The 10,584-nt window shown below is 38.6% G+C and overlaps 1 protein-coding gene across 1 annotated transcript; it reads right to left on the bottom strand.

The window, feature by feature from the left end:
* Positions 1-60: 60 nt before the first annotated feature.
* Positions 61-10,217, bottom strand: zgc:110410 (uncharacterized protein LOC553618 homolog). The gene is made up of 11 exons (XM_055228153.1): positions 10,189-10,217; positions 9,066-9,180; positions 7,708-7,861; positions 7,298-7,373; positions 6,024-6,080; positions 4,465-4,555; positions 4,287-4,324; positions 3,519-3,606; positions 1,812-1,901; positions 1,416-1,463; positions 61-506 (listed from the first exon to the last, which is right to left on the bottom strand). The coding sequence occupies exons 2-11, from the start codon at positions 9,147-9,149 to the stop codon at positions 354-356; spliced, it is 879 nt and encodes a 292-aa protein (XP_055084128.1). The 5' UTR covers positions 9,150-9,180; positions 10,189-10,217; the 3' UTR covers positions 61-353.
* Positions 10,218-10,584: the final 367 nt, after the last annotated feature.

The following is a 10,584-nucleotide window of genomic DNA, read 5'->3' as shown; positions in this document are numbered from 1 at the left end:
GTCTCAAAAGTAATACATTTTATTTTAAAAGTGTATAAAGTAACAAGATAAAGTGTGGTAAGATAAAAGTGTGTTCAGTAACAGTTTAAGATGAAAATGAAATTATGTCACATGTTGTGGTGCAGACGGCATGCTCAAGTCCTGCCGCATCAGTGCAGCTGCGTGGATAGCTGCTGCGCTCGGTGAAAGAGCACTGCCTGGTGTACATGTGGACTCTGACAGTACTGCCTGGTGTACATGTGGACTCTGACAGTACTGCCTGGTGTACATGTGGGCGTTGTGACACTACTTTCTGCTATCTGGTGTTTTCTGTGACTCAGTACTACCTGCTATCGGGTGGTTTTGTGGGGGTGTCAGTGACAGAGGCCAATGAGCTGAAGCAGAAGCAGAAATAGGGACACAATGTCCAGATACAGGTTGAGAGCCGCAAACACATACTCCTCTGGAGTCATGATGTACTTCCTGTGTTTCCCACCCACGATCAGCTGAGTGTCAAACACCAGGTACTGCAGACAGACAGAGACTTCATCTATACAGTATCTCACATATAGAGAATGTGTACGTGAAGACAGCTGTAGAAAAAAAATCCACTATTTGTTGTCTTAAAGACATTTTCTCTCATCAAATGAAATACTGTACTTCATGGCCAATAAATAAACGATTCGGTTAATATTGTTATTTTATTTAAGAAAGGGGGAATGGTGCATATAAAGGAACATTTAGACATAAGCAATAGTTAAAGCAGTCTAGTTTGCATTCTTTTTTTTTTTTACTCCTAGGGAATTCCTACTCTTGGCTTTGCCCGGCATGTCAGCAATGTCAGCATCCTTTTCTATATATGTAATCTTTAATCCTCAAATCCTAACCATTTTAATCTAAATCCCTTTAATAATCCAACATGAACTGTTTCAGTGATTTCATAATTTTGGACCCTATCCATCCTTTTGACACCTTAACATCTTCAGCCTGGCGATTCAGTGCTCTGTATATTTCAGTACTCTACTCGTACACCATAGTAGGTAGACAGAACTGCCCTTGATTTCTGCCTAAACCTTCTCATAAAACACTCGCCTTAAAACCGTGCGGTTGAGAGCTGCAGTGTCTTTGTGCTGACAGTGTGGCGGGCCCAGTGTGGTGGGGCACTTTGTTCCACCAGCTGACTGGCTGGGTCACAACATTTGCTGCTAATGCCAAAGGCATGCAGAGAGGTGGCTGTGAAAATGAAGCCCACTGCTGTTTAACACTGCATAATAGAAATGAAAGGGCACCAGCACATCAGTGACTCTCTTTACACTAACTGCACTGACAGCCACTGAGACATCACATGTCCCCCACACCCCCTCCCTGATGAACACTTACCTATTTAAAAAGGTCAGATTAAGCCCAAAATGACGTAAAGCATATGGTGTACTTACCAAAGAAAACACCAAGGTCCCCAGGCAGGCATACGCAATGTAATCAAACTGGAAGAACATGGAACACATGAGTGATCATATGTGATTATATTCTGATCTGACATCACAAGTCCGGATGAGAATATGTTAAAAAAGAGCTTTCATTAGCTCTGTCTGTGGTGTTTTTCACTATAGAACAAACTGTATGTGTTCTACTGAGAGCCCATACTTTACATACATCAGTGTGACATTTGGGCTCATCCTGAGCTTTCTTTCTAGTCTGCTGAGCACATGGGTCATGACATCATATAAACTACACTAAAAGCTCTGCATTCAGGCTCTCTTCTTCTCTGTGCTGCCATGCATTTGAAAATGTTCTCAGTATACACAGGTGTAAACATGCACAACTTCATTTACCTGTGAGCGGAGGATTGCACATAGCAAACCGAATAAAAGAAGGGTCCACAATAATACCCACAGGCTCCCATTTAACATGGTGAAGTCCCACTAGTGAGGAGAAGACACAAACATAAATACATTATACATTTCATGTTTCCATAAAAAATATGAAAAAGAAGGTATTTAATAGCTGGGCAGAAAGAGGGCTTGTATGATTTTACCACATGCTCAAAAATAAGGAATTGGAATCCTTTGAAAATATCTCAAAAACATACAATAGACCAAGAAACGAAACCTATAAATACTTACAAATGAGAAGCAATTTAAAAGGCAAAATAAAGAAAAAAGGCGATGTACACCTTCTGATAAGGTTCCTGAGAAGAATATCTAATACGAAATCTAAGAATGTTTTGAGAGAACTGTATGAAATTCTTTCATCAAATGGATAAAATAACAGTTAATGATAAACAAAAATGGGAGGAAAAGTTGCTTACTCAAATAACAGAGGGAGTGTATGTATTTGTCTAGTCCATAAAACTGCAGTTCCACGGCGTATATATAGATATAAAATGGTGCAGTAAATTACAAAATTAGGAAAAAAAAAACAAAACAAAAAAAACAAGAGTGGATAGAAAGATTTGTATGTACTAATCAATAAACAGGATGTAGCAGCTGATGCACAGGCTGGGGGCTGGCCCGGTGGCCCCTTTGCCCTTTTCACCTGAACATCAAACACATGGCAGTCACGGTCACAGAATCACTGACCACTGGAGGACCGATGAGCTTAACATTTAATCAGTGTGTCTGGGTGACATTTAAATCAGACCAAGACTAGCTCAGTTATGTAAAGCACCATCATAAAAGGTACAGTTTGGGAAGTATATGTAAAACCAAAATTATAAATGCATACAATGGCATATTGTGGGATGCATATTGCATATTGTGGGATGCTGTATTATTGATCTATTGATCCTCCAAAACATATAACCTACTTTGAAACCAAACCACAAAGGCACATTGAACTTTTCACCATAACAACACTTAGTATACAACTAAACTTATAGATACACAACTTCTTCAATAGAAGAGCCTATTCTTGTACAGTAAGAGGGCTTTCACTGTTCTCAGTGTTTGGCCACATGTTTTTTTGTTTGTATACTTGAGAATTATTTGGAAGCCACTCAAGGCAGAGTTTTGCCATTTAGCATTTTTTAACAACTAAAATGTCAGGTCTAAAACCTGAAATCACATTAATCTCTAAACGTAACAAGGTACATAGACACAGGAAATGAGCATGAATTGGTCAGGCAATTGTTATATTTCGCTAGAAATGTGGATTAATTTTGGTCTACGATTCTTACATCAGCAAATTTATCCCTCCACACAGCAACTGTCTCCCCTGTCAAAGTCTTACCAAAATGAGCTTGGTTATTATATTATTTATATTATGAGTAAAAACTTAACCTCAGCTCAAGACAAAAACTTGATGTGCAAATGCCGTGATTGGAGCAGCAATCAGTGTTCCCTTTACAGCCTTTTAAAGCCTTACCAATACCTGGACAGCAAACAGCAGCCACCAGCTTAACTGTGTTCCTCCGAGTGCACAGGAAACACAGCTTAGTATAGGATCATTTACCGCTTGCTGCACCTCAAAGTCGCACTGCTTTATGAAATTTCACTTGTGGCTGCCCCGCAAACGCAGCTTTGAGCTGTGACAGATCTCACCTTTGACTGGAAGGCAAACAGACTTAAGGCCAAGGACACCAGTGCAGTGGCCAGCATGGCCCACAGGACGGCCTCAGCATCAAAGAGCCTGTAGCAGGGAGACCATAAATACACTATGGTGGATATGACACAGCTTAGATCGACTATTAACCCTTTGTGATTTCGCAAAGACCAGGATAAAATGTGTTTATACTCTTACCCAAAGGTCGGGGGTTCCATCCCCACTCCCAGTAGTGCATGATGCTATTCCCTTTGGTGTTCATATTTTTAGGAATGTTTGTGTGAATGGTTGTAAAGCACTCTGAGAGCCCAGAGCAGGTACAAAATTACTATAATAAAACTTGGATGCCCTTCCCAATTGAACACTTCATTTATTTGGCACTGGGAGATTACTGGCTTGTGAGCCCTTGTTGCATTTGTATATTGAATTAGCTTATATTTCTAATCTAAATCAAATCTAGAACTACTTTACTTTCGCAAAAGGCTAATATTGATAATGATGCCAGTGCCCATATACTGTTCAGAATATATTTAAGTACCAAGCAGATACATCTTAGGTAGCTAAACAACAACAGTTTGTAACTAACTGTCATACTGCTATAGTGGAGTGTTCTCATGTCTCCATTTGTTTTTAATTTGTTAAAAAACACAATGATAGCATCTTATCTACAACTTCATTCCTGGCTTCCAAAATTCTATCTGATATAGATCAAACGTGGTTATTATTGTGCAAATGAGAGCGTGCATCAGGTGAAAACAAACACTCACGCGGCCACGGATCCGAGCATCAGGCCCTCCGCCACCGTCTACACATGGACAGACAAATTCACAGTAAATACAGAAGTACACAAAAGGAGAAGGGAGGGAGGCGAGGGGAGGGAGGAGAGGAAAGGAAGGAGAGGGGCTTTATTTGCTGCCTGGCTGCTGCTACTGCCTGTATACTCACAAACAAGCCCAGGGCGATGAAATTGAGAGGGACTTGACGGCGCAGGTTGTCGCAGCAAGACAAGGCCACCACAAGCACCAGGACCACCGCCCTATTTCACAAAGAATATAGAACGAGTCGTAAATAGCAAATAAACAGACTGTAAACATCAACAAGAGGCACACAGCTCAGTATGAGAATTCAACCAGGGTAATATCTGATGCACCATGCAGCGACCCCTGTTTTTCATTTGTAACCGTTTTTGTAATAAATGGCCACAATATGGTTTGAGATTTATTTGTTTGTTTTTTATCTGTTTGAACAAAATGGATTTTACCTTTTTTTTTTACCAACTTAAAGCTCAGAAGTTAAAAATCCTGCCCTACCTTATTTGGCCTTGAACTAGAGGAGGGTCCACATCAAGTTGTGTTTCTCAGTGCATGACGAGTTAGTTACTGATAAACCTGCTTTGACTCAGCTGGCACTGATATTATGTACGTACAAATTAGTCATTAACTGATTCTCTTCCAGATTTCTTATTAGTGTTGACACAAGAATACGATGAGAAAATAAGTGAACAGGATATATGTGCCCTTGGATCCCAATACTGAAATATGATGAAGACAGCTTAAGGCTGTTTTAATTGCTGTTGCACAATGAGTTGAATTATAGATGGTAGATTGTAACTTTAACTTATACATTATTATTTATAACAGTTTGATACTGAACTTTCAATCCAAAGATTGAAAGTAGGGCTCCAACTAACGATTATTTTAGTAGTAGACTAGTCAGTGATTCATTCTTTGATTAGTCTTCTAAGGGTGTGTTCACACTTCCACAAACGCCACATTAAAACTGGGGCTAAACTGGGACTAAACCTGGACTAGACCGGAACTAAACTAAGACTACAACATGACCAAACAATGTCTACATCTACTGTTGACTAGAAACAACAAAAAAATACATTATCAAACAAATAAAAGCTGAAATGTGGTGAGTGAAGGTTTCTAAACAGAGAATATTTAAGAATAAACTACATTATTGATGAAACAAAGATATTTTATTCTTTTTTTCTTTTTTGACATATTGTGCAATGTTAATAATGCCACAGTCTTTATTATAAAAAGTCTTTCTGTATGTGTTTTAAAGTCTGTATATCCCACATAATGATTACAATTATCAAAAAAATTAGTGCAATTAGTTGAGTAGTTATGATTAATCCAGACAATGTAGTAAAGTTTACCTTGTCTTAACAAGCTCAGAAATATCAGACATTTGTTGATTCAATTTCAATAAATATGAACATGTATAAATATAGAAGTCTTGGAGCTAATTTGTCACTAGACATTTAGCCACTGCCAAAAAAATGTTTTTTGGAAAATAAGATCATTTCATATTTTTCCACCAAGAAAACCTTCATTTGATATTAACTACGTAATCTATATTCTATCTTGGACAAATGAGTAAAATGAATTGCATCAGGCTTAAAAATGATTCCACAAAAATAGATATACTGTAAAGAGATATAACAGTATAAAGAGAATCCTCTGTGCTACATTAGAGTGACTTTTGACACTTACATCATCGTGTACGAAAACCAGCTGTTGTGCCACGTCCAGTCCCTCAGCTCTGACCTGGTGTGAGAAGAAACACAGTTTTAATAGAGGTGCCATTTATCTGGGAACTGTTGTAGAATGATTGTATTAAATATTAACAGAGGACAGAGCACAGTGCATTGGGGAGACCAATACAATTTATGAAAGGAAATTACTGTAGAGAGGCAAGAACACATCCATTATACAAAACATATAAAGCTATCAAAGTGTTACCAGCAAAATAGAACAAGGAAGAGAGTGTTTTATTTGCACTTTTCCCATATGTCGTGTTTACAGTTAAATGAGTGTATGGCTGTGAGATCAGGTTGTTCTATTTGAAGCAGACGTCTTCCATGGTGATGTGGTAATCCTGTTTTTTTTCATTGTTTCGGGACGACAGCTGGAGTAACCACTTGTAACTCTTTTGGATGTCCTGCCCCTGTCCTTCATCCTTCTTATTTAGACAATCTCCCACTATTAATGCCACAAATAGTGCAATTTACATACATAATTCATTTTTTCTCACGATGAAAGCTAAATTTTTATGTGTACTGGCTTTCATAGTGATATCATGTTGTCACCTAGTACAATTCCTGTCTCTCTGTGTGTTACAATTGATAAAAACAAAAATCGTATGGTGTTAACTTATTGCAGTTATTGTAAATGGTCATTGTCACATTTTTATATAGCGCTTTTCCATCTTCAAGGGACTGAAAGCGCTTTACATTAACACACATTTGTACATCAGTGTGCAGAGACACTGGGGGTGAGGTGGGTTAAGTGTCTTGCCCAAGGACACAACCACAGTATTCATTTGTGGGAGCTGGAATCGCGCCATTTACCTGTGGGTCAGTGGACAAACACTCTAATAAAATGAGCTTTTGTCGCTCCAATCGTCTTTGAACTTAAATTTCTAGAATCGTGTCCTTCCATGTCCCACCTCATTCAACGTGTCCCTCTTTTTCTACAAATTTAAGTGGTCAGCATCTGTTGTCGTTAGTGTGAGGGGTTAGACTGTGTGATGTGGGGTTGTCTGACAAGCAGGTGGCACATACTGGCAGCCACATTTTGGTTGGTCAGTCCCAGGATAGAAGTAGCTTAACATTGTGAGTATTGAAAGAATAATGAGTTATATCAGTCATTGCTATTTGTTCTGATGTTTTACCAGTAATACAGATATTTCTTACTGTAAACAACTAGGGTATGTTAATTTCGAAACACTCTTAAAAGTTCAAAGTATTACATTTTCTACTTGCCAGTAAAGAAAAGCACAGATGATGCCCACAGTCACCAGCAGCTGCAGCATTAAAGTCAGGTAGACTTTCTTAATGAATCCTATTGAGAAAAAACACAAAGAGGGTCAAAGGTACACACTAGAAGACCCACAGCACTAGAAAAATGCAAAACAAACGGAGGAGGACAAAAGCAGACAGGCTGCCAAACAGAACAGTGGAGCGAAGACAGCACTGCATTTAAAACACAGCCAACTCACATTCCCTTCAAATCATTTCTTTTGTGTGTAAAAGTGCACGGCTCAGGCAAAGGGAACACTTTCTATTTCAAATCAATTTCCAACCCTGGCAACAGAACAAACGAGGAAGTAACTGCTGTTTAACCCATGCAAACAAAACTATTTTCTCTCTCTGTCTGAGATTTGGCCAAGAATTACCTCGTCGGATGTTGCCGTCGCTGAAGCCGCTGTCCTCCTCACCGTAGGAGTAGTCAGGAGGGGGGCTGAAGTCCACTGCAGTAGATGTTTGGGCTTCTGGATGAACTGTGTTATCATAAGGAGCACACACCACCGAGATGTTTCCTTTGCCAACCTGTTCAAACAACAGGCCGTATGGTATACGGTTTGTTTATCACAAAAATATACATATAATAGAATATAAACAAAACATTTGAGGCGTCAAAACATCACTAGAATGGGAACCATATTCAGAGCTTAATGACTCAATGAATGGCTAGTCGGACACTTAGTAGACTGTGTTTTTTCTTATTTAAGAGTAAGCTATATTTATTAAGTGTTAATAAGTAAAAAAGTAAAAACTACATTTCTTGTGGTGCTAGCCTTGTTATGCAGAATACAACATTAATGAGGTTTGAATAAATACTAATTTATATTGAATCAAACACTTACAATCATGCAAATAAGCAGCTAGTTAGATGATAAGTGTACCCTAAAACACAGTGTTTCCAAATGTCTTTATTGTAAAAGATATATGGCATTCATGAATCCATGTCACTAGATTTTTTGGTGATTTATGACAAAGTTATTGTTGTGTTTTCTTATAAAAAATAACATTTATAACAGCGTGCAAAATGAGGTAATTGTTTGAGAGCCATAGCTCTCATTTGCAATCTTTGAAATGAAGTTGAGAATTGCATTGTGATTGAAAAGCAAGTTTAAACTAGTTGGCAGAGAGAACTAGACCATTTTTTGTTCAGCTAGTATGTCCTGTGGTTTGACAGCTGTATTCACATGCTGTGTCATTTTTCCCAAGAAATCTAAATTGTCAGAATGTAGTAAATCATGCCCTGTAATTATTCTTCTTTTTTTTTTTTTTTTTTTAAAGCTATAGCTATACTCTGCCATGGCTCTCTTGGTAAGTAGGAAAAGGCCAAGGTCTTGAGAGGAAACTGCACTAATACAAGCAGAAGAGCTCACACCGAGTAAGACTGCTGATCTCAGGGGATTGCACCCACAACCTTCTGGGTTAGCAGCAGGAGCACCATACACTGCCTCTGCACAATACTGCACTCTTTGTATATTTTTCGGTTTGCTGTCACCCTCCAGGACAATTACCATGAAAAGGGTTTCAATATCATTCTTGCAGTTTTAATAGTTGTAACACGCTTGCAAAGGACCGCAGCAATAATAGGCTCATGATCAAAGCCAGTGTGACTTTGACTCATGCACTATGCACCGTGGGGCACAACCAAACGAAATACAAGCAAAATAAGTCAGCCTTTATAATTCTTGCCCCCTTCTAAGATGCAAATTAAAATGTTCAGCTAACTACCAACCTGATAGCTCACGCCTGCATAATTATGCTGCCCATAGTCCTGGAAGTTGTATGGAGGGGGGTTGGCGCTGTTAGCTTGGTCCATTTTCAAATAATACTGGAGCTTTTCATCAACCCTGCATGAGGAAGAAGAACAAACAAAATGCTAACACTGAGGTCATATGGCACAGTGCAACCACCATCAGCACTTTTGTCAGTGCCGCTAAATCTGCAGCGTAAAAAATAAAGGCGTAATTACAAAATGATGCATCACACAAACACTGAAAGCCCGGCCATGACTAACATCCATAATTATTGCCTTAAGCCTCCCTTTAATAGAGCTATATGTATATTTAATAGCCAAATCTGTTGTGGCTAATTGATCTCAAAGGGAAAGCAGTTGCCAGCTATAAGGGCACATAGACAATATAGTGTGCCGTTTAGTTTAAATATAATGCGGACAAGGGAGTCATATTTTGGCTAGGACATCACAATCCAAACATTAATAATTAAAGTACCAAAGTAATGGTGCAATTACTCACACAAAAAGCTGATTTTGTTTGATAAGGGGCCACAGTTAATGTCAAAGAAGTTGTACTATGTGCACTATGTCGTTCAGTAAAGCATCAAAATAATGTACCTATGGATTTAACACCGTACATTGCTTCTAATATCAGTAATGCATAATAGATTAGATTCTGGTGGTGATAGATCCACTGCTGGCTCCAGAAGTCTATTAGTTGTTCAAACAAAGGCTCAGTTTGAATCTACGTTTGCATGGGAGTTGCATTACAGGGGTAAAATAAAGCGCAAGATTGGACAAGCACCTTGGAAAAGGTCCTCTTGTTAAGGTAGGATCATTGGATATATGCAAATATTCTGATGCTATGATAATACCGTTTTTTAAGATAGGACATCATATAGGCTAATAATAGAAGAGCAAATATAAAGACAAGTAAATACGAAGATGGATAAAAGGGATAGCTGCTAGTTCAATCCAGTATTTTATGAATTAATATGTATTTTAAGAAGTTACATTTAAATAGATTACAAGGTAAAAAAAAAAAAGTTGAATCTCTTTTCATCAGCTCATTGGTAAGAAATTATATCAATGACTGAGCCTTGTTAATAAAAGTGTGTCTTACCTCTGCAGCAGTGGAGGTGGCGGTGACAGGAATTAGCCGGACTTCCTGTTGTGCATCTGGAGGGCAAAGTCTACCTGCTATCAGCACTCTCATAGAAACTGCATGAGGCTGCGGGGAGAGGATGTAATGCTCATTAGGCTCAATGGGAAATGTAGATCAAGTTCTTAAAATGTCATTAAACCAGAGCAGGCTGGCACTTTGTCAGGGCACTGGGGTCTGGATACAGCTGAGTCTTTCTGCAGGTGGCGGCTCTATCTATATATCTATGCTGTGGATGTAATTATGACTCATTTGTCTAGCTACATAAAGTAGAAACCAAAATCTGTACCAATATCTTTTAATAGTCTATGGTGACTGTCTGCTTGTTGTCTGTTACTTATTGTCGTACATTGTAAA

This window comes from Periophthalmus magnuspinnatus, chromosome 16, assembly GCF_009829125.3.
Source record: "Periophthalmus magnuspinnatus isolate fPerMag1 chromosome 16, fPerMag1.2.pri, whole genome shotgun sequence".
Lineage (NCBI taxonomy): Eukaryota > Metazoa > Chordata > Actinopteri > Gobiiformes > Gobiidae > Periophthalmus > Periophthalmus magnuspinnatus.
This window is presented reverse-complemented; position numbering and strand designations above follow the sequence as displayed.

Bases quoted from the DNA above. Each gene is read 5' to 3' on its own strand.
- zgc:110410 (XM_055228153.1), bottom strand. From the start codon at position 9,149: ATGGACCAAGCTAACAGCGCCAACCCCCCTCCATACAACTTCCAGGAC. The intron at 7,374-7,707 runs GTAATTCTTGGC...TTTTCTCAATAG, and splicing joins CGACGGCAACATCCGACGAG to GATTCATTAAGAAAGTCTAC. The intron at 507-1,415 runs GTAAGTACACCA...GTCTGTCTGCAG, and splicing joins GGACCTTGGTGTTTTCTTTG to TACCTGGTGTTTGACACTCA.